Below are 24,565 nucleotides of genomic sequence, written 5' to 3'. Positions count from 1 at the left end.
GCCTCCTGCCTTATCCATCCATTCCTTCCTCCCGGATGCCTGACTTCCTGCTTTACCAGGGCTCACGTCTCACTCACTGTTTTGAGTCTCACGTTGTCCTCTGGCCAGCAAGAGCCCCTTTATACCGCCTTATCTCTGAACACCTACCCCCATTGTGAGAGTAAGTTCAGACTTACAGAGCTTAATCACATTAGCCTTTCCTGGGAGACACAACGTCTATTCGCTCCAAACAGGCTGCTGAACAGACCAATGAGTTTACTGGGGTTACTTAGAGTTGTGTGAAGGAATGGGTGAGGCGTTACCTAAGCTTACCTGTGGCTTCCCCTCCCCCAGCACCTCCTAATCACTTGTGTATCCTGAGGGGAGCCTTGGGTGACTGGCGTGTGCCCCTTGAACTCTTCCCTTCCCCCCATGGTAGCCTCCCATCCATTGAGGCTCTTCTCCGGTCACCACAACTGATTTGATTTCAGGATGGCAAAGGCCATGTTCTACCCAGAGGACAGTGGTCCCCAGTGCTGACCTAAGCAGGTGCTCCTGGCTTATCCTGCCTTTCTCCATTCAGCGCAAGAGCCAGCCATTTCTGAGTGCTTCGCAGATCAGGTTTTGGCTGTTAGCTGTTGGCCATGTCCTTGTGCCTTGTGAGCTCTGTCTGTAAAAAGAACTGGGGAATGCATATGTGTGCATGACGTGCACGAGTCCCCTTCCACGTGCTTGCACAGACTGAGATGCTGAGCTAACACTCCTGCCTCCATTCCAGCCAGCCATCTGCACTTGCATTTTCCTTCCCTAGTGCTGAGACCCCGGGCCATGCTGTCCTCGGTGCTGCACATACATGATCCCTGATGTCCTTGATGCTGCACATACATGATCCCTGATGTCCTTGATGCTGTACATATGTGATCCCTACTGTCCTCGATGCTGCACATACATGATCCCTGACATACATGATCCCTGATGTCCTCGATGCTGCACATACATGATCCCTGCTGTCCTCAATGCTACACATACATGATCCCTGCTGTCCTCGATGCTGCACATACATGATCCCTGATGTCCTCGATGCTGCACATACATGATCAACCTCCCTCCATCTCCTTCATTCCCCTCTGAGTTTACCCAGAGTAGACTCCATGCTCCACCCTCCACCACTTCTTGCTCCTGTTGAGCAGACGCTGGCTAATCACGAACTCCCGGTTTTGAGACAGCACGTCCACCCTGACGGTGACATGGCAAGAGACTGGCTGGATTGTAGTCCCCACAGGGTACTCCAGCCATTTCTGTCTTCACCTTTCAGGCACCCCCTTGCTTTTCATCCAGGGAAACTGAGGCCCAGCAGTGGACAGGGGTTTCCAAGACCCTCTCTCTGCCTGTGGCTTAGCTGTCTGGTTGCCTCAGGAGTCCCACATGGCTTCCACCTGCCCCGGTGACTTTTTAAAGATAGGCTGCCCCTGCCTTCAGCCCACAGAGTCACACACTGGGCTCCCGGCCTCGCCTGTTTATAAATGCCTCTTTGTCTTGCATTTGTTACACAACATTTAAGAATTGGGACATTCCATGCGCAGTTCCAAATTCAAGGTCTTTTTTAACAAAAAATAAAATCAGAACATCTGGTCACCCTAAGCCCATACCTCCACCTGTCACCCCTGGGGGTGCTCCCTGTCGCACACTCCCTTAACATGTGAGCTGGGAGTGAAGCTCTGGTTTGCTCACGTAGCTCAAGAAGAGGAGAGGTCTAGGCTAGGCAATGATCCGGAATGATCAGGAACTGACAGATGTCACTCTCACCCCACCGGAAGCCTGGGAGATTGTTTTGGACCCATCTACACTCAGCAGGGTTCCTCCCCAGCAGGCAGTCAGATGACATCCACAACAGATCATCACCCAGGAGCCCCTGGCCATGGCCCGACACTCAGGAACTTCTGAGACCTCTCTGCCTCTTCCATTCCCTCTCCCCAGCTCCCCAAATTGAACACTGCATCCCAGGAACCCGACTTGTGTTCTGCTCTTGGTCTTCGCTCTAGGCTGCGCTTTCCCTCCCTCCCTGTGCAGACGTCACTTACCAGAGAAAGCCTCACTGGGGCCCAAAGGCCATTCTTCCTGCCACCGTGTCTTAGCTCGCCCGTCTGAACACTGGATTTCCCTGCCCACTTTTGTCCCTTACGGGGAGCAGTATGTTTACAGGCCAGGCAGATTAAGAGGACTCAGTGTGTAGTGGGGACCTGACCAGTCAAGTGACAGTTAGTAAATGGACCCTGCGAACACTGAGCACTTCCAGAATGCCAGGCTGGCTCTAAGAGCTTAACATGCAGCCGGCATTGACCCTCCTGTGGCTGCACAGTAGGTAAGGTCCAGAGAAGTGACATGACCGTGGGCAAGGTGATACACGGTGCAGGCTAATGTCTGAGCCTCTCATAGACCTCTCCAGATTAGAGGTGGGCAAGGTGATACACGGTGCGGGCTAATGTCTGAGCCTATCGTAGACCTCTCCGGATTAGAGGTGTGTCTGAGAAGTGAGGTCGTTTTGTTGCGCAGACCTCCCGGCTGCTCAGTCACACCCCAGCCCTGTCAGCTGTGCACAGAGCAGACAGCGAGGGAAAGTGTCAGCCCTTAGCCTGGCATCCCTCCAGGCTCCGTGTAATTAGCGGAGTAGGGTACCAGCCTTGATTCAGGAGACAGAGGTGTAGCAGGTGTGTTTGGTTTCCCAATCGCCAGAGGCAAGCTCCGCCTTCCAGCTTGAGGGTGTGCGGACTGAGGGCCCTGTTGACAGCTCTGCTTTGAGGAGGTGGGCTGCTGCTCACTGCCAAGGGAAAGGCAGGAAGCCAAGGGTGTGGAAGCCTCCCATGGGGAGACCCTGTACCAAATCCCTCAGAGGCAGGTTTTCTTACCTCTCAGTAGTAGGCTTGCAGGGTTTAGCGGCGGCAGCCCTGCATTTATAGATGAGGAAACCGAGGCCCGGAGAAGTAGACGCACGGCAAGGAAGAACATTTACCAAGATTAGCAGAAATCCGATTCCAGAGTCCTAACCCCTACTTGACCAAGACAGGGCAAGAATTACGTTTGATTCCAAAGCCCCACAATCTCCCATCATACCCCAGGACTTCCCTGGCCCTGGTGGTATGTTTAGGAAAGAAAAGCTAGGGTGGACAACCAGAGGCAGAACCGGGCTTATGCCCAGCTGACCCTACGTTATCCTATAGGCAGGAACTGGCAGGGAAGGTGGGGACAGTGGACCAGGACGGGGAGGTGGAGGCAGGAGAAGGGATGAAGAGATGGCTCAGAGCCAAAAAGCATACCAGTATACCTAGTACACCAGTGTCAGAGACGCAGAGCCTCCCACTGGCCCCCTGGACCCAGAGGTTCCTTTGGTTCAGTGCCCACCGCCTGTCACCCTGAGCTAGGAACAAGACCTCACAAGGTCCTTTGTCTTCAGGAGGAAGTTACAGTCTGACAGAGGCAAGACCCACCAAGAAATGTGCACAAGCATAAATACAGGAGTGCGTAAAATGATGGCTAATGAGCTTGGGTCACCATGGAGACATGGTGGGACGTAGCAGAGGGACGTGTGGGTGTGCCGGCTAGATTGATGTCAACTTGACACAAACTGTAGTCATCTGGGAGAAGGGAACTGAGCCTTAACTGAGAAAATGCCTCCGTAAGGTCAGGCTATGGACCAGGCTGATTAAGAGCATCGTCTTAATTAGTGACTGACGGGACAGGGCCCAGCCCACTGTGGATGGTACCAGGCCTGTGTTGGGGATTCTGCGTTCTATAAGAAAGCAGGCTGAGCAAGCCGTGGGAACCAGCCCAGTAAGCAGCAATCCTCCATGGCCTCTGCATCAGTTCCTGCCTCCAGGTTCCTATCCTGCTTGAGTTCCTGTCCTGACTTCCATTGGTGATAAGCAGCAATGTGGAAGTGTAAGCCAAACAAACCCTTTCCTCCCCAACTTGATTTTTGGCCGTGGTGTTTCATCATAGCAATAGAAACCCAACTAAGACAGTAGGGCCCTCATAAGGCCTCTCGGGGTTGGGAAGGAGTCTTTGGTAAGAGCTGGCCCAGGTGGCAGCCCTGTCTCTGCCTCAAGACCTGTACCCTGCAGTTGTCTAATCCCCCCGTTTCTTCTCCACAGGTTTGACATCTACAGGAAGGTGCCCAAGGACCTCACACAGCCGACATATACTGGTGCCATCAGTGAGTAACTGCCCATTTTACCGTTAACCCAGCCCTCTGCCTAGCCCTCAAATAGCCATGCTTCCACGCTCTGCAGAACTCTGGAGCAAGGAGGAAAGAAGGAAGTGCAGGTGGGAGGGGGGACATGCCTAGCATCCCACAGGCCCTTCGCCTCTCTCCGCGAAGCATCTCTATCTATCCTTGCTGTGTAACCCTGCAAGACAGGGCAGCCAGCCATGACTAGTAGGATGCAGCAAATACCAGTGCAGGTTCGGGATCCCTGATCTCAAAGTCCAAAGCGATGTCTCCTAGAACCAGAACTCTCTGAGTCCTAGCAGGCGCTGTAAGTGGAAAGTCCACCCCAGCCCTGTATGATAGGTGGCTTTGAAGATGTGATAGTGCCTCCAAGCTGCGGGGGAAAAGTGCTCCGGACACACACACGCACACGCACACGCACACACACGTGTGCACACGGGCACACACACACATGCGTGCACATGGGCGCACGCACACACACACACACACGCACACGCGCACACACACACACACACACACACACACACACACACACGGGGACACACACACACAATTTAAAAGTAGCTGGAGAGTGGTGACTTAAATCTCTTTAATCCAGCATTTGGGAGGCAAAGGCAGGCAGATCTCTGAGTTCCAGGACAGCCAGGGCTACACAGAGAAAGCCTGTCTAAAAAATAAAAACTGATACCAAAAACAACCCCAAGAACAACAAACAAACAAAAAGACGTCCATGCGAACGGATCAGAGGTATGGGAAGGATGCTTTGACCTCCCTGCCTCTGAAACGATTTGAATTATTAATAATTTCAGCCGTTGAAAGAAATCGCAAACTCACCCTGACTTAGTTCAGTTAGAGGAGCCAGGGCATCTCAGAAAAGTAGCCATTTACAGCGTCAGGCAGGAAGGTATAAGTGAGCCTAGTGTCATGTCAGCAGGACAAGAGGACCCAAGGACCCAAACCGGAGAACAAGATGAGCAATGACTCTGGTGATCTGGAACCCAAAGAGTTAGGGGAAAGGCCTTTGAGTAAATGAGCTGGGGAGAGGAGACACACTCACTCAAGAACTCTGGTGACCCTGTGGATACCCTTCCCTCTCCCCCCTCAAGTGTGGGGGGGCTGTAGCAACTCACTCCCACAGAAAAGAGAATAGGAATGTAAGATGGTGGCTTTCCTGTGGGGAGGCCTGCACGTGGCAGCTCCACGGTGCGAGCTCTGCCGTGCAAGGGATGTCGGCGTCACCGCAATTGCTCGAGTGGGTGTATGGACGCCTGATGTGACATAAGCCTTGCCGCTGAGGGATCTTCCCTACTAAGCTACAACCCTGGCGGATGTGACAGAGCAGCACAGCCCCAGCCTGGGAGTGAGGGGGGCGTCTTCTGCCAGATACCTGAGCGGTATGCTGCCAGAGGAGCAAGGCTGGGGGAAGACGGAAGGGTGGATTGCAGAAGGGCTCAGGAGTAAACGCAGGGTAGGCTCCAGGATCTGTTCCTGCAGAGAAACAGCCTTCCTGGGAAGCTGGTGAAACCTGTGGCAGAGTTAGGAGCATGGCAACAGTGCAGATTCCTCTACACTGACAAAGGGCCATGGTTATGTCAGATGTGAACAGGGCGTCCAGGAGAAGCTGTGTGGGCACAGTCCTAGCTTAGCATCCATTGCTGTTCCACAACAGAACCACCCCCCCCCCCAAAAAAAACAATACTCAGAACAAAGCAAAGTCATCAGCAAGTAAGTGGAAAGGCTTTGGCCTCAGTTGCTTATTGAAAGGAGGTAACTCACCCAAAATGTCACCGCTTACAGGAGGGGCAGTCAGGACTAGGTCTTGGATGCCCCCGGATGCTTGGTATGGGACAGGGAGCCTCACAACTGCCCCAGCCTTGCTGTGTGAATGTAGGCCAGGTGAGCAGCCTTGAGTCCTCTCTCAGGTACATTGGTGGCCTTTGGGGACCCCCACAACTCTAGCTACCCCCAGCCCTTTCTCCAGCTGGGTTTCCTAAAGCAGCAGGTGACTTCTCCAGTCGTGGGGGACAAAAAGCTCTTCCTGGGTGATCGTAGGCCTTCCTGTCAGGAAGAGCTGGCTTCATCCTCCTGTTGAGAGCACTTGCGTGTCCTTGGGCAAGACTCCTGCCCCTGAAAAAGACTTGCTTAGACTATGAGAAACTCAGCTCCTGCCCCCTCCATGCCACCACATATCAGCTCAGCTCCTTGCAGATTACTCTAGTCTCCTGTTACCCAGCTTGTTGAGCAATCAGGTTTGCACCCTCTTAAAAACCCAGGATGAACCTGTACACTGTCCTGCCCAGGGACCAGCTGTGTGCATGCCCCCTCTCCCTGGTCTCTGTTGCTGGACACACCTTTCTCACCTCCACCAACAGCTCTACCTTCTCTCCAGCTATCTCCTGGGGCAGCCCCTGGCTGGCCCATGGCACCAAGGGCGGCCAGCCCGATTCTAGGCTATTGTCACTCAGATGTTCTTGTCCTGTCTTCACATGTTCTGTTACGAGGCAGCTCTCCAGGGTTTAGGAGCCCTGAGTCAAAGAGGGTGTACGTTTTTAACTGTTTAGAAAGTTCTGCCTGGCAGCCCTCAGGAGCATGGTTTGATGATCTTTTCCTTACACGCGGGGAAGGTCTGAGGCATGGGAAGCCAGCCCTTAGCTACCATTTAGTACACAAATATTTATTAAGCTGGACCTCGGGCCAGGCCCTGTGCCAAGTGCTGGGACGGTGCTGATGAATGGGCTTTGGTCTTCGTCCTTGGGGCTCATGCAGCCGAGCCAGGCAGGCCGACTCAGGCATGCGCCATCGCGTTACGCCGTGGGATGGCTGCTATTAATAGCTGTGAAGGAGACAGCAAAATTCTGGGGCTCGAACGTCAGCCTGTGGATTTTGTTTCCTGCCCTACATGGCTCTTTCGACCTTGGAGGGACTCCTTAACTTTCCCTCGGGGTGTAAGGGTCCCGAGCTTGGCCCCTCCAACTTGGCAGTACCTGGCTTCCTACTAGCAAGCCTCTCCTGGGGTTACATTCCGACTGCCCAGGGCCTGAGTCAGTTTCAGAAGTCTGGAGTCAGAGAGCCTCCAAGCCTTGCCCAAACATGGATTGAAAGCCTTCATCCAGCCTCTGAGATCTGAAGGCCTTCGTTGGAATACTTCCTCCCTGCTTTCGTGGTTTCTCACTCATTCAATTATTCAATAAATATATTTTTTTTTCCTGTGCCTTCTCTGAGCCAGCACTGTTAGGCCCTCAGACCACAGTGATGCCAAAACCTCTCCTCTGGTTCCCCAGTCTGAGACAGGAATCAGATGCACTTACATAAGTGGGGGACAGGGCCGATGGACCCCACTGAGTTACCTTGTCTACCTGCTGGGTGACCGAAGCTTTGTACCAAGCCTTTGCAGAAGCACACGGATCTCAGAGAAAGGCCTCCCCAGTCTCCTTCCCCCACCATAGTGTGGGTAGTTAGGACTCTGGGGTGTATCTGCAGGTGTGGAGCAGGAAGAGCAGCTAGAAGACGTTGTTTATCCTAAAGTCAGCAACGACCTCCAGAAAACCTCCTGTGCTGTGTACTCCCAGCCTCAGCCACTGGGGCCGGTGTGGACAAAATGGTGCTGAAATGTAGGCCCTGGTGGCTCTGGACAGAAAGGCACAAGGTCCAGCTGCAGAATGCTTTGCCTGCTGGGCGACCCTTCCCCAAGAGGCAGTAACCACCCTATAGGCAGGAGAGCGGGAGCCGGGAGCTGGGTTGGTAGCTGAGCCACTCAGGGGGGTTCACCTCATAACTGGAGAGGATGTTTGCGCTTAATCTCTGTGCCATGAACGGGACAACGCAAGGCCTCCGTCTACACAAACTCTACACATTGCCGAGTGCTTGAAGCACGGCTGAAAGGGGGTGTGTGTCCTGCTGTTACTAATTTAGAACAAAAGGAGGCTTAAAGCATGTATATCTGCATATACATATGTGAATGAATATCTATACTGCTTGCTGTTTTGGCTTGGAGGGAGAGTCTTGGCTAGCCTCGAACCTGCTGTGTAGTCAAGGCTAGGCTTAAAATTTGACCAGCCCTTCCCACCTCTGCCCTTGAATTCTGGGCTTCCTCCCCCCGAAGGCAGGAAATTAGATAGGTGGCAGATGGACAGACAGACGTGGATGGAGATGCTTTTCTACTGTTACCTCCAGGTCTGTGTCCCAGTGAAGCTGCTGTTAGTTCAAAAAAGCAGAAATAGAAACGGAAGTCCATCCCAGTCTATGGCACACCTGGCGCCATGCTGGCTGTCCTGTGATGGCCGCACGGTGACCAGGAGAGATGGCCCACTGCCACTGGCCAGCATCAGGACAGGGCTGTGCATGCCACTGACCTGGGAAGAGAATCCAAGCTGCCATATGGCTCCTGGTGAGTGCGTCTGCTCTCACCCTGTTGCAAAGCGGACAACTCCCAACGTGGACACCGGCTATAGCCAGAGGGTCAGACCTGTGGCAAACCGTGCCTCAGTCTCTGGTTCACTGATGCGAGAGAGAAGTCTGGGTGGTCGCATGGTATCTCCCAGATGTTCAGTAACCCTCGTCCACGAGCACGCAGTCCTCTTCCAGGGCGGCCTCTGCATCAAAGAGATCTTGAGGAGCTGAGCAGAGCCCATTGCCTGTGTGAGGAGACCAACCTGGCCACAGGGTCAGGCCAGTGGGACTTTCTGGGGAATCACACTGAGACCACGAGTAAGAAGGGAATCACACTGAGGTGGTAAATAAGAGGGGCTTTGATGATCCCCACAGGGGTACCCTTACCCTGTGTGTGCTGGGGCCCCTAAGTGGCTTTCCTCCAGGGTACAGGAGGGGCAGTGGGGACTGGCCCCTGTGTGGAGCATCCTGCATCCCTGACGCTGTCTGTGTTTCCTACAGTCTCCATCTGCTGCTGCCTCTTCATCCTCTTCCTCTTCTTGTCAGAGCTCACCGGATTCATCACGACAGAAGTGTAAGTCATTTTTCTCTGGGGTAACTGGCTTTCCGGGGTCTAGATGAGAAGAGGGGGCAATTTGGAAAGGGATGGAAACCTTGCAACCGGCTTGCTCCTATATCCAAGCATGTGACATCACAAAAGGGCTTTGAGCTTGGAGTATAACTGAGCCTCATGTGTGAAAGCCCTTCACGAACAGAGCAGGATCACACACTTGTCACCCCTGGCCCCGAGTTTGGCTGGTGAGTTTCCCATGAGTCCTTTGATGTCGTAGCTGGAAGGTGCTCAGAAGGCCTAGGTAGCTTCCTCATAGAGGACAAGGTGGCCCGCCTGGAAGACCCTCTGGTTCCTCAGGCCCACGTTTAGGAATGAGCATGGGTTTCCCAGCAGCTGATGTCAGTCATCCATCCCTGATTCCAGAGTTTGCTGTCATCCACAGCCTGGTAGCCCTCCTGCCTTGGGCCCTGACCTCATGCTTCAAAGCCTTTTTGTAGCTGTGTTTACAGTTAGCGGAATTGTCGTGGGGGTGGGCCCTGACACCCCCTTCTCCTGCCCAGCCTTGGAATTTTCTGTTTTCTACTCATGGAATGTCTTGGTTTCTTTTGCTTCCTTCTCAGCCACGAGACAATAGGAAGCTAAAAATAGGCGTCATGGCTGCAGCTGAATCGTACTGCCTTTGTCATCAAACAGCCTGTTTCATGGGGGAAACTGAGGCAGTGAGAGATAGAGCGATGAGCCCACAGTGACCAAGTGAGGCAGCCCCCCAGTGCTGAGAAGCTGGGGCCACCACCTCTTATGTCACGTCTGGATGTAGCTGCCCGTCTGCCGCTGGTGTGGGAGCATCTGTTCCCCTGTCACTCTGACATTGATTTTAACCCTGGAGCCCTTCATGGGCCTATAGAGAGAGCACCAGATAAAAGACCCAGAGTCAGGACACTGTTTTGCTGTGTGACCCTAGGCAAGTTACTGAGCCTCCCTGTGTCAAAGGAGTGAGAGTAGACCAGACTCAAACTTCATTTCCAGCTCTGGAAAAGTTTTGCCTGCTTTCCATGGTAACAGACGATGTAGGGGTGATCAGAAGTCCCCCAAGTCCCCAGCAGGTGACTGTGACCATGGGGAGCATCTTCTTAGTGTGTCCCAAGGATTACTCATGAACTAGAGGTGGGATGGGAGTGTGCGGGGAGAAGAGACACACCCTGAAGCACAGCGCGCCAGACAGGCATCTGCCAGCCTCTGCAGGCTGTGCTCTCCTCTGGGATGGAGGCCACTCTGCAGACCGACGTGTTCCGGGTGGGTGGCAGCAGCGTGCACCTGTGACAGCAGCAAGGTGCAGGTGTGCAGGCAGGTGGCTTTCAGACACAGCTGCAGGCGCCAAGGCCCCGAGGGAGGCAGGGATGGCTTGGGGGTCTGAAGAACCAAAAGGCTGGTTCTCAGCGAAGTGAGCAAGCAGGGGCTCAGAGGCCAGGCTAGGTCGAGCCACAGCTCTGTAATTGCTTAGCCAACAGCGTTTGGGCTTTGGCTGTGCGCTCCTAAAGCTGCTCTCACTACAGTGCATTTGTGTCTGCCGGCTGTGGACACGAGCAAACGAGCCAGGAAGTGAACCTGGGTTCTCTGCTAGAGCTGAACCATCTTCCCACTCCAGCCTCTTGCTTTTGTGGTTTTGTTTTCCAAGACACAGTCTTACAAGGTCTTACTATGTAACCCAGGCTGTCGTCCTGAGCAAAGTTGAGTGTCGCCGTGCATGGTCCTCCTGTCTACTTTAAACTGTCTTCGTGTTATTTGAACATCTAATACAAGTCATTGCAAAACCACAGGGGAGTAGTGGGAGGTGCTCTGAGGAAACAGTGGTGCTCGGTGGAGCGAGATAATGAGGGCCGGGAGAGGGAGGACACACGACAGACCTGGTGCTTTCTGAAGACTGAACAGGTTGGCCTGGCTAGAGAGTACTTAGCCTGTGGACTTTGTCACCTGTGGACCCTGCCTCTTGGTGCCTCTGTTTCCCCTGTCACACTTGTGGAAGCCTTAGTCAGCTCTGCCCAGTGAAGAAGTGCCTTCGGCACTGAGGCATGATCACATACAAATGACTTTTGATGTCAGAGCTTGGCCTGTAAAGGCTGTGTAGCAGGCTGGGCCGCCGAAGCAAGCCCAGGCGGTGGACTTTGCCCACTGTTTACCCAGGGCAGGGCTGTCAGTGTCAGAGTACAGTGTGTTCCCCATGGCACTTCTCCCTGCTCAGGGACTTCCTCTTCCTACCTCCTGGATGCTGTGGTCCTGGGAGGAAGGAAGAGGGCTGAGGAGGCTCAAACCTGGCCCGCTGGCTGCTTGTTGCTGTTGGTGAGAGTCCGATGTCCCTCCCTTCTTGTGCTTCCTTACAGTGGTCTTGACTTGTCAGGGGTCCAGGCAGGCCTAAGACTTAACATTGCAGACTGGAAATGGTTGCTTTGTCCCACTGGGCTTCTTTCTTTATGGAGGCAACCCTGCCCAGGAAGCATAGAGGTTGGACAAAAACTGAAGGGGAGTTCATTCTCTTTCAGGGAGGCCACTGATCCTGTCTGGTGGCTTTGTGACCACAGAGGGTCAGCCTGTTCCTCTCACCATGGGGATGAATATGAATCAAGGAAATGAGATTATGGTAGCCCTGGCCTGTGGCTGCCGGTGATGTGAGGTGCTCATCCTGGCCCTGCAGAGTTAGAGGGAGGTGGGTTTGTGTGTGACCTCCTGAGCTTTGCCTGGGCTGGTGACAACGGGAAAAAAGGCGTCCCATGGATATTCAGAGGTACCCACCTCCCAGATGTGACTGTCGGATGCCCCGGCTCTTGACTTCCGAGCCCCTGTAGGCTTTGATAGCTACTCACCTGGTGGGGGTTTATGATATGAAATCAAGAGTTGCCCAGACACTCCACTTGTTTTTAACATACTATTCCTTATGGTGCTTTCTGGGTATTGTAACTCTACACACGCTAGTCTTATACGCCCAGGTTAGCATCTTCCAATGATTGCCTCAAAACTTGTCATGAACCCCCTTGAAGTCTCTGGGGGAAACGAGCACCAAGAAGCTAAACACCCATAAGGTCCATAAAAGGGAGCAGGAGAAGCAGAGTCGAAGCCCAGGACCTGTGGACACCTACAGTCTGGGCACCCTACCCTGTCATCTGCCCACCTCTGTAGGGCATGTTTTAAAGCCTCACATACATGAAAGCCACAGCTTTTTGGTTAAAATTATTGATGGTTAGGAATAGACGCTTCAGTGAGCAAAGCGTATCCTTATGCAAACCTAAGGACCTGAGTTGGGTCACTGGAACCTACTCCACTCCACAGACTTGTCCCCTGACCTCCATGTGTATACTCCTACACATCATACACATGCACAATAATGGTGATACATTAAAATTACACTTCAAACCTATTGACTGGGGGACTCAAGATTCCCCCATAGAATTAGGTCGGAAGCTGGAAGAGGCCACTTCAGGAAGTAGGAGCTTGGAGGTTACCTTGAGCTGACTCCTAGAACTCATTCCTATACTGAGCCAAAATTGGGGAGACTAGGACTTTATCCAAGAGAAGAGTGGGGGGCTCCATCCTGCCCAGCACCCCTGAACTGAGTCTCAGTTGTCGCTGGCGGGACTAAGCTGTCACACCATAGAGCACCTTCACCCTTCGCAATGGGAGGCGTGAAGGCTTCTAGGCATAGAGGAACAGATTGGTTATTCAGATCCCCTCTGAGAGGTGGATCTGGGGAAGGGGTGAGCGTGAGCCACAGGCCCTGGTGAGGAGTCGGGTGATTGCCAGGAGGAGGGGGGCGGCTGGGCAGCTGGCAATGGAGCCATCTGGTAGGCAGGAGCTGCGTTTTCCCTACAGAAGTCAGGGTTTAAAAGCCAAGGTTCCTGAGGCTTACTGGTCAACCTACCCGCCTCCCTTCCCACTCCCACCAGTCGCTGGAAGTTTCCATTTGACCAGATTGTTAAGCATGGAGGCCAGCAACCTTGGGCAGGAATCTGAACTATTCAAGTGCTCTTCGAAAAGCAAATAAAATTGTTTTCCATAGATGTCATCAGACTCACGCCTCAGCCTAGAATCTCAAGGCCTTCGGCCACATTCCACCTACATCCCCCCCACCAGTACCTCCCGAGCCTTTCATCTCTCTCCCTACAAGGCCAGTTCTCAGCCACCACCTCCTACCATGCGCTGGCTGGTGCCCCCCACCTGGAATGTACCCCCTACTCCTCCATCAGCACTCACTCTTCCACTTCCTGGGACTTCTGAGAACCTGGCCCCCACACTCTCCTCTGCACCCCCACCCCCGCATTTTAGTGTTCGTTTCACAAACGATGCCCAGGAGGCCTCATTCCGGTTGGGGGTTGTGACACTGTTGCTCCCTCGGGTGTGACAGAGGAGGTGACGGAGGGAGGTTTTCAGAACAGAAAGCCTAGGAACCTCTATATCCCAGAGGCCCTGAGGCCCCGGGGTGGCACTTCTGACTGAGATGATCAGAAAAGGCAGTGACACTGCATCACAAGTCTCCCTAGGGGACGCCCTGCCTCCCAGGGAGCTCTGTCCTCTCCAGCCAGCGCTGGCACAGTAGGAAAGGGGAGACACAGGGATCCTGCCCAGCCCTGGCTGGCTGCGTTACAGGAGATGCCACATGCTACAAGCCCGCACCGTCCAGCTTTTAGTGGGGCAGAACACACTGGGCAGGGCTGTGCTGTGCCTCTTACAGTGTACTTGACCCTCACCACAGTGGTTTGCCCTGAATTAGTGTTTCTATTCTACCTCATTAAATGTTGGTGTTGATGATGGAGATGGTGGCTCGGGACTGAGCATTCGGTCTGCAGTGAGACTGTTCTCGTCGGCCACCTTAGCAGCCTCTTTAGTGATATATACAGAGTCATCGGGGTTGCTGGGACCACAGAGGGCGTGGCGTTCTCATGTCACCTGCGCACCTCCTCCACCAACTTCAGATGCCCCAGCTGACTTACAGCGTATGCCGTGCACATAGTCGTGGCATCATACTGTGTCAGGAACAAGCTAAGACGTCTGTGTGTCCAATACAGACACAGTGTCTGCTTCTGAGGAGTTTTGTTTGTTTTGTTTTGTTTTGTTTGAACTTCAACTGGTTGAACCCAAGGATAGAAATCCTATAGAAATGGAGTATCAACTGTCCTGGGAAAGCCCCTTTTATTTCTGGGGAAAGTGAGGCCGTTGAGGACAAAGCCCATTGTCCAAGCTCAGCCTATCAGGAGGCACTGCAAACCTTGGCATCTTGGGCTCCCCTTAGCATTGTGTTTTCTCTGCCAAGCAGAGCCCGTGGTCAGCCCTGGAGAGAGAATGACACATGTGCTTACACACGCACACACACACACACACACACACACACATATCATACACACACATATCATACACACACACACATATCATACACACACATATCTTACACACACACACCATACACATATACACTACACCTAATGTGCATCACACTACACACACAACACATATACACCACACACATACACCACACACATTCATCGCACAAACCATACATATACACCATACACACCACAGATACCACACACAAACATACATACACACACCACATAACATACCACGCACACACACATGCATGCACACATGCATGCACACACAGCCTAGCCTGGACAGCCTGCAGCTTTAGCCTCTCAGTATCCCCAAGAGGTGTTAAGAATTCTTGCTCATTTCCTTTCCCCCTCCTTTTCCCCTCACTGGATGCTTCGCAGTGAGGCATGTATGACTTATAGCAGATGCACAAGTCCAGAATGCAGGAGTCAGTGAGTCTCACCCTCACAGCCGTCATCTCAGCTGAGCCGTGATACATGAGCCATGACTTCTGCCATCTAGAAGGTTCTTTTGCGCCCCCGCCTCCTGCCATTCTTTAGACTTCTATTGTCCTGGATTAATTTGCTTCTTGTAAACTCCACCCAGAACTTCTCCAGTTACCCCAGTGAGGAAGCTGGGGCCCAGAGAAGTGAAGCACCCTGTCCCAGGTACCTCAGCTACTCAGTGACACAGGCAGGAGGGGAGTCCACAGGTCTTCTTGCCTCCTGAGCTGGCTATGGGGTGTCAGGCCAGTAAGAGTCGCTAAGTTGTAGTAAACCCACAAAAATGTTTTCTTCGAGGCAAGCTGATTTTTGGCAGGCCGTTGGCCTTTTAAAATCAGCTCAGCCCCAGCCAGTGGACCCAGTCAGCCTTGGCAGCCCTGCATGGGCGGCTGAGCCCGCACCTGGGGTGGCAGGAAACTTGCTGGCCTGGAACATTTGCCTTGGACACAGGAGGCAGCCGTGCTGACCTCATCGGTAGGCGGTGCAGACAATTGAACCATATACATCTTACAGCCAGGGGGAACAGCCAGTTCTGCCCTTACATAACCACTGGCCCAGGTTGCCACGGGCCATGCATTTATCCTCCCCTCAGGCACCTCAGCCCCTTCCTGCTGTGTGGCCTTTCAGCCCTGGCAGCTCACCACTCCAGTTCTTCTGGCTAAGAGACAGGGAGCCGTGCCTGGGAGAAGCCTCCCCAGGGGCGGTGAGCTCACCTGAGCCACACCTGGGATTTGCCTCACTCCGCTGAGGTCATCTCCCAGGATTGCCAGGGATGACCTCATCCCATAATCCCCTAAGTTTACCAGGTGGGAAAGGTGAGCACTCATGGAAGAGTCTAGCTGGGAAGGGAAGCCCTCTCCCTTGGCCACTGCTCAGTTCATCACACAGCAGTTTCTTTGGAATTAAGGCTGTGGTAGAGTAGAAATAGGTGCTGAGAGTCAGGAGGGCGAAACTGGCTGGGCAGAAATGGATCCTCCTGACTGGATCGCCCATGAACTGTTCGCCTCTAATCCGCTGGTACAATACCAACCAGTACCCTGACCAACTGCCTGTCCTTCCCCACGCCTCATGCCCTGCCCTAAACCTAGATAATGAGGAGAAGAGGAAGCTGGGCTTAGAATGGGAACGAGAGCTTTGCACGGGAGCAGATAGGATGACACAGGTGCATTTATTTACTCGGCTTCCTTGATTGGGGGGGCCCTTTTGCCCAGCTTACTTGTGGGGCAGCCCGAAGAGTAATGCGTTTCTTTGGCTTTCATGTCCCCAGGTATGTATTTGTGGTCCCCACAAAGAAACAGGCTGCGACTGTGCTCCTGAGCCCGGTCTTGTTAGTTAGGCACTGACCGTATCACGTCAGATGGGCCTCAGTCAAAGCAAAATTCACTTGCTCGGCCCGATCTGTTCTTTCCCAACAAGAGCCATTCACTTCCTTGGAGTCCCGGTACAACCTGTGTGCAGGACCCGAGGGATCTAACTGATCCGGGTGATATCGTTTGTTTTATAGCTTTTTCTTTTTTTTTTTTTTTCGTTTCTGGGGACTGAACCCAGGGCCTTGCGCTTTTAGGCAAGCCCTCTACCACTGAGCTAAATCCCCAACCCTTTATAGCTTTTTAAAAGCGAATTTTTATCATTTTAAAGAGTGTGTGTGTGTGTGTGTGTGTGTGTGTGTGTGTGTGTGTGTGTACGTGTGCGCGTGTGCGCGTGCACTTGCGAATGCAGGCACTTGTAGAGGCCAGAAGAGGGCATTGATTCTCCTAGAGCTGGGGTTGCAGACACTGTGCACTACCTAATTTGGGTCCTGAGAACAAAACTTGGGTCCCTGCAAGAGCAGTCAGTGCTCTTAACCACCCAGCCATCTCTTCAAACCCAGAGTGTCTCTTTCCAATTGACAAAATGGGGCATAAGGTGATATTTTGATAAACTGTCAGATTGCCAGCTCATCTGGTTAATATGTCCATTACCTTAAACAAAACATGTATGGTCCCTGTGAGAGACATTTAAAGTCTCTGTGAGCTCATTCGAAGCACACAGTGTGTCGTTACTGCAGTCACCATGCCTGTGCGGTAGGACAGCAGGACTTCTGTCATCTGTAACTTCCTCTCTATTGGCCAGCATCCCTGGTCCCCATCCATGAGTGTAGTATAGCCCAGCCCCCCTTCTCCAGCACTGCTCAGCTGAGCAGCCTTCGAGACCAGGCCTGGAGATGGGGTTCCTCCTCCCTGTAGGGAATTATCCGGGCAGCTAGCCCCTAAACTCAGCCCCTCTCCCTGCTTGCTGCTTCCACTTCAGTCTTAATGGCCCCTGGCTCGGTGAAGAAGGAAAGAACCAGAACCAACCGCTTACGTGCCTCCGTTGGCCCATCCGTGTGTGTGCCATCGGTGTGCCATGCCTCCCAGCAGCCATGGCTTCTGGACCACTCTAGACACAGTGGCTCCTCTAGTTCTCAGTCCTGCTGAGGCATACGCTTGCCCATGTGGCTCTGCTCAGCGTCATGTACACCGCCTGAGCCGTATCCCAGCACCAGAACCTGACTGAAAAGGGTCACACCTCTTTGGCTCTCACACTGCATCTGCCTGCCGCGACCCTCTTGCAGATCATCAGCCTAGACGCTCCCTTCTTCAGGCCTTGGCACATGCTATGGGGGCCTCCCTCTCGCTGCTGAGATCATGCTTTCTTACCATCTGCCTGTGACCTTGATCAGAACAGAGACTAGATCCGGCTTGATGCCGTTTCTCAAACCTGACAGGCCCTAGATGCCTCCAAACTGTTGAGTGAATGTGGGTTGCTACTGTCCCTGCCCGTGAGGTGGTGTGGCTGTCTGGGGCCACCGGCCCTGTAACTCTAGTGATAGAATAATGATCTTGTTGCTTGCCCCTGCAGCCTAAGGTTGTGCTGCCCTACATGCCACATGGAACATGACACACGCGGTCACATGAAGGATGGGAATGGCTAGGTTAGGCCGATGGACCAGATAGAACCAGAGAGGTCCTGTGTGAGGGTGCAGGAGGTAGAGAAGGGAAAGTGCTGTGCACACATGTGGTAAGCTTCGGTTAAGTCTTTGGCTTTGTGACACTTGATTACAGCAGCCCTGGGAATCCAGTATAGGTGTCTGGTCCTGTGGGAGACCTGGACTTCACCCCTGTGACTTTATAAGGAAGAGCTCTAAAAGAACAGGCAGTGGGTGCTCTGTGCCTGTTGGTGCTGGGCCCTGAGCTGTACACGACTGTGTTTCCCATTTTTCTGTTCAGCAGTCACTCCCATTCAGCTGGTGGTTTTACAGAGGTGTCCATAGGAAGTGCTGGAGCCAGGATTTGAACTTGAATCTGGACAGATGTTCTTACCAGACCCCTCCTTCTTCTTAGTAACTACTCTCCCTCCTAATGAAGCTGTATTGGAGAGGGGCTTTGCATCTGGAGCCGTACCTCCTGGAACCTGGACATGTGCTTGCTATTGTACCCACGGGGGTTTCTGTACCATTGAGCACTGGCCACCAAGTGAGGTGGCCCCCGGCTGTCCATCCCCCATGGGCAGAATCGGTGTCTCCGTCTCAGTCTAGATTTCTGTACTTGTCTGTCCCTTAGGGTGAATGAGCTCTACGTCGATGACCCAGACAAGGACAGCGGAGGCAAAATTGACGTCAGTCTCAACATCAGTTTACCCAATTTGCACTGTGAACGTGAGTATTCCAGGAGACCTACCCCTGTGTCAGTGAGCCAGCCTGTAGGTGATCTGCGTGCAGATGTGCTGAGCCATCTGGGGCGAGCTAAATACACACATGCCACCAGCCGCAAACCACGTGGAGCCTACGGCAGCACCCACCTTGTTCCCCGATAAATATAATCAAGCGTGTCCTGGAGCTTTCTGGAATCCAAGATGCTCCACATACCTCTGCAGAGCAACCCCATTGCTGCAGGGGCCACAGTGTGGTGGAGTTTCTCTGGTTTGTTAAGCTTAGGAGCCTTGAGCAAATGGCTTATGGAGAGGGAGAAGCTATAAGGGAGAGAGGGGTGGGACTTGACCAGGCAAGAGGATGAGCCCAGATGTGTGTGCAGCTGAGGTCTGCTCTGAGGCTGACCTCCCTGCATGAGACTCTGGAGTGTGGCAACACCATAAAGCTGCCTCGTCTGGCAATAGTGGGGCCAGGACTATTATTATCCCCGTCGGTGGCTGATGGCCACAGACGGTTCCTATGGGAGTTCCATGACCTCTCAAACAGTTATGGTGAGATGCCAGTCGTACAAGCCCCAGCCTGCACAGCCCAGAGCTGCAAAAGCCAGCGGGACACTCTGAGAGAGGGTTCCCTGGCATCTTTTAACTTTAGATTCTCTTCGTTTGCTGTTTTAACCAAAATAGAATTATTTCTATAAAACAAAACGCAACAAAAATCTGATTTGGAGGCAGGCCCTGCCTCCTTTGCTCAAGCGAACCCTGTTTATTCTTTAGCATAGTAGATTAATAACCATTACCAGAGCTCCAGTGAGAGGGTACCTAGCCGTACCGGTTATTGTCTCCATAGAGAAGGTTCGAGACATCCCTCAGCCCCAGTAGGTCTGCAGCCTGATGTAGCCCATTGAGCCTCCTCCCTTCCGATCACAGGACATGGCTTAGGAACACAGCCCACAGGGACAGAACACTGGGTGGGCCCACAGAGACAGGGAGACATTCAGCTCTATTCCTGCTTTTGGTGAGAGTGACATCACAGCTTTTAGCCCACACTGGGCACAGGGCCAGGGAACCTGTTGAAATAGGTCACTTTTATTTATTTTTATGTTTTCATTTTTCTCTCTTCTTAGGAAAATAACTCATCTGGCAGCCTCTCCTTCAGGGCTGCTTGCATCTCTGAAGCAAGGAAATTCTTAGTCTGGCCAGAGGACTAGACCAGCAGAGCAAGGGCTGGAGGGAGGTGGCTCTAGGCTCAGTCCCAGATCCAGACAGTGTGACTTCGGACAGGACAGGTGTCCTTGGCTGCTGGCTATGTGTCAGTCCTTGGGCTGTGGTCCCCATGGCTCCTGCCATCTCTGTAGGGCTATGTCATGAACCCACAGAACTCAGCATAGTGGCTTTTCTTTCGAAGACCCTCAGGGCAGTGTATAGCTCAGTGGTTTGCCCAGCATGCTAAGGACCCCGGTTCCGGCACCACTAACACAAAAAAAGACTTTTGAAAATGTTATACCTAAAAATGCATATTCATTGTTGTCCCTCTGGAGAACCCAAAGAAACAGGAAATCACCCATAATTCCACTACCCAATGACAGCGTCTGTAGACATTCTAACACCATTCTGCCCCATTGGCCTCTCTCCTGTGCATTTTATTATCTATAAGTACACTGTAGCTGTCTTCAGACACACCAAACCCCATTACAGATGGTTGTGAGCTACCATGTGGTTGCTGGGATTTGAACTCAGGGCCTCTGGAAGAGCAGTCAGAGCTCTTAACCACTGAGCCATCTCTCCAGCCCTCTCCTGTGCATTTCTGAACATGGCTGGGGCCATACTACAGGTATCCTTTCATAACCTGCTTTCAAAAAATGTGTAATCTTAGTGCAGGGTGGAGGTGAGAGCACTCGCCTGGCCCCGGGTTCCATTCCCAGCGCTGTAAATGTGTTAGGACAATGGGACTATTCTTTATGCACTTCATACGGGAGTTACTTTTCCAGGGTGCACTTTCAAAATGCAGAAGTGTAGCTCAGGGCCAGAGTGTTTCTTTAGCATGAGTTAGATCTTCGGTACAGAGGGAAATAGAGAGACGTTTCTAACAGCAGGAAAGGACCCCTTCACGTTCCTTCTTTGGTGCCCTAAGCAGCCTGTGCCTCTTTCCCCTCTTAGTGTGTGCATCTGTAAACACAGTCACTGTCTATACCTGCAGTTTCACACTCACAAACCCCACAGCCACAGGGCAAAAACATTCAGAGAAAAAAAAATACATATATATATATGTATGTATGTATGTATGTATGTATGTATGTATGTATTGCATCTGACCTGAATGTGTACAGACCTTTCTTCTCATACTTATTTTCCAAACAGTCGGGCTCCGGAAGTCACTGTGTTACATTTTGTTAGTGTAAGAGATCACCAGCACGTGGAGAGAAAGGTGCAGGGTCCCAGCGTTGCAAGCGTCAGTGTGTGGCCGGCCGGCCCATCGCTGTAGGTTGTGGTGGGATCATGGAGTGGGTGGATCTGTTCCGCTTAAGTTGAAGAAGCAAAGGAAAGGGGGCAGAAAGCAGTGACATCATTGTCCCCTCCATGGGTCTAGCCTTGTAACAGTAAGGGCCTCCCACCAGACTCCACTCTGAAGCACCAAGTTTCTGTGACATGGGATGCAGGCTGGCCTCAGCGGAACTGTTGAGTCAGCCAGGATTGCTTACGTTTCTTTAGCTTTCTTATTACAGGCCAGTGGCATGGTTCGTGACGGCCGTGTCACGTGCCCTTCCACACCGGCTGGCACATACTTCCCTACACCCACTGAGGAACCCGCTGTTCACACTTTCCCTTTATGCCTGGTCGTCTTGAAATAGCGTATTTTAAAAGAGCCGTTCTTCCTCTGAAGCAAGCTTCCTCTGGTGTGCCTTCCAGGAAGCTTGCTACATCCCCATGGTAGACAAGAGCCTCTCTCCCTGCACATACTGGGACCATCACATGGAACATAGTAGAGCAGCCTGCTCATTGTTACGGTGCTGAAACTGAGCCACAGAAGGGCTACAGAGCCAAACTGAAGGCAGGACAGGCAGTGGGCAGTGGGAGGGAGCACGGTCTTCTTGTGTGAGCTAAAGAACCCCATAAAGGGCCTGCACTCCTGGGGCTGTAGCTTGATTCCCATGATGCCCCCTGGTGCTTAGGCAGGTGCATGGGACCTAGTAGTTAGAGACACTGAGAAAAGGAAGGTGTGAATGGAAGATAAATAAAGAATGAATGAATGCCTGAACCTTTTCACCCAGTGGCCCCAGAGTATGAGGCACCGCAGGTACGGGCGCTGGTGAAGCGCTTGCCACACCCACCAACTCTCCGATCCACACGCTCTTCCACTGAAAGCTCATTGGTTATCACCTCATATGTCAGAAAGAAAGAAACTGAGGCATTGAGGTTAACAAGTACCAGAGCCCCGGTCACATCGGTGAAAGGCACAGTCAGGATCCAGGTGACCAGCATTGCAGACCCCTCTTAGCACACAGCCTTCGTTTGGCCTTGCATGTAGCTGAGTCACCCTGGATTTGCATCCTTGGCTGGTCTAGCCCCTCCTTCTTCCTAGCTTTCTTCATCCTCTCTAGTCTTAGGCAGTGGTGGGGGGTGCTGTGACTCTGGGGGGTGAGTGGGACCGTTTTGGGTGCTGTGACTGGGAAGGAGTGGGCTTGTGACTATCTTGAGCACTGTGACTCTGGGGGGAGGGTGGACTGTTTGAGGACGCTGTGTCTCTAAGAGGGTTTTGAACACTGTGACTCTGAGGGGATGGGATTGTTAGGGGGGCACTGTGAGTCTGGTGAGAGTGGGACTGTTTTGGGTGCTGTGGCTTTGCCGGGGGAACTGTTGGGGTACCGTGACTCTTAGCCAAGCAGCCCCTTTCTCCCTTACTGACTGACTTCCCGTGTAGCTCGGGGTTCCTGGGCATTGTGTTCCGGGAGGGCCAATAGGGCTTCTGCAGAAGTAGGCTGGTCTCCTCGCGACATGGGTGTGGGTGACTGCTCTCTTTGGCCTCCACAGTGGTCGGCCTTGACATCCAAGATGAGATGGGCAGACATGAGGTGGGTCACATCGACAACTCCATGAAGATCCCACTGAACAACGGAGTCGGCTGTCGCTTCGAGGGCCAGTTCAGCATCAACAAGGTACGCAGGAAAGCACTGCCTGGGCCCTTTCCCTTAACCCCTACTCACTTGACCCCAACAGAGTCAGCACATGACTGCCTGAGAATTCTCCTGAGACTGGGGAGGCTCTGAATTCCCTGAGATTTCAGGGCCTCCAATGGTGGGTTCAGAAAGAGCTGCTCCTCACTGGAGTGAAAAACACCAAGGGAGGTAAGTCAAGGTGTGCCTGGTTCAAGTCCTCCTCCTCACCAGAGAGCAGTGGATCTGTAACACGTACCTTACATCAGAGTCGGCCATAGTCTCTGCTAACACGGTGAACAGACGGGTGAGCTCCCAAAGCAGGCGGATAGTCAGCCAGAACACATCCATCACTGCCTTACATCTGCCGATCAGCTCAGTGGAGGTTGTCTCCTTGGTGGGCTACACGAGGGGTGGGCCAGAGGAGGCCAAGAGCTGAAGGGAAGAGTATACAGCCCGCAGGCCTTCCTGTGGGAGTGAGCACTGGACGGCAGTGTGGGAAATCTTAGGTTTAGGCTAGGGCCATTCCTAGTGGGGGTCCCCAGAAGCACTGCCTGGGAAGTGTCAGGGAGGCAGGCTCTACCTCCAGCGTCCTGAAGTCCTCCCAAGACTGCAGCCACCAAACTCTAAGGATGCCAAGTCTCCTAAGGAGGATGTAGAGCCATATCAAAACCTGGGGACCATTAAACCCCTGAAAGGGTACAGATCTATCTGCAGACACCCCAAAGAATGTGGAGTAAGTCTCATCCTTGTTTTTAACTAGGCTCTAACTCTTAATTTAACATTTCCTACTTCAGTTAATATAATAATAATAATAATAATAATAATAATAATAATAATAATAATAATAAAACCAAAGCAGTGTTGGCAGTACTTGTGACTTTGCCTCTGGAAGCTGCTGGCATTCACACTATATTACAATTGTAAAGAATTTCCAGGTACTGTGCACACATCCCCACCTAGAGAATGACAGCCACCAGCACCCGGGTAAATACTTGGGGGAAAACGCACCACTTTGATAATAGAGTCAGACAGTGAAGTGGGTGCTTCGGTTGGGCTGCAGGGGAAGGCGTCTGCTGGTGGTATTGGAAGATTGCCAGGCACGTGTCTACACATACTCACTTCCCAGTCGTGCAAATGTGGTTGCTTGCCTTTGAACGTGCACACTCCTAACAAGTCAGGTGTCACACTACCTACCTCTTGGCAGTCGTGTCCTCCGTTCCCTTGGGTGGGCTGTGCTGTGGATCCCAGCTAGTCTGAGTGAACCAGAATTTGCCTTTTCAAATCAGACCAACTTGTGTTCAAAAAGCCTGAGTCTGGTGTGCTGGCTAAGAATTCTAAGTGCTTCAGGTGACTCCAAACTCTGGTTCCCTCGTCTATAAAAGGTAGTGGTGGTGGTGTCAATACCAACCATATGACCAAATCAGCATATAAAGTGCTTCGTGAAGTGGTGACTAGACAGGCCCTGCCTTCCTTGTAGCCCATCGGAGGCTCTTGCCCCGCCCTTGTCAGCATATGTTCGCTGTCACTTTGGTATAATGGTGTTTGTACACTGCACATGGACATCAGACATGCAAGAAACCAGGAGGGTGGCCAGGGCATCCGTGGAAGGATCATGCAGTCCCGTGCCGTGGCCGCTGTTCAGTGGATACTCACCTGGCTCCTAAGCAGAGCATAGGAGTCAAGCAGCATTTGAGAGTTCAGGGCTGGGTCTGAACCCAGGCACTCTGGCCACTGGGCT

General features: G+C 52.6%; 1 protein-coding gene across 1 annotated transcript in view; it reads left to right on the top strand.

Annotated features, from left to right (window-relative positions):
* The window catches only part of Ergic1 (endoplasmic reticulum-golgi intermediate compartment 1), a 115,011-nt gene that overhangs the window by 64,254 nt on the left and 26,192 nt on the right, over window positions 1-24,565 (top strand). The window contains exons 3-6 of the mRNA XM_032912675.1: window positions 4,128-4,189; window positions 9,095-9,167; window positions 18,586-18,680; window positions 22,703-22,827. Of these exons, the coding sequence (XP_032768566.1) occupies window positions 4,128-4,189; window positions 9,095-9,167; window positions 18,586-18,680; window positions 22,703-22,827 (355 nt within the window). The remainder of the gene's footprint in view (window positions 1-4,127; window positions 4,190-9,094; window positions 9,168-18,585; window positions 18,681-22,702; window positions 22,828-24,565) is intronic.

This window comes from Rattus rattus, chromosome 9, assembly GCF_011064425.1.
Source record: "Rattus rattus isolate New Zealand chromosome 9, Rrattus_CSIRO_v1, whole genome shotgun sequence".
NCBI lineage: Eukaryota > Metazoa > Chordata > Mammalia > Rodentia > Muridae > Rattus > Rattus rattus.
Note: the sequence above shows the minus strand (reverse complement) of the source record. Positions and strands in the feature narration are given on the sequence as shown.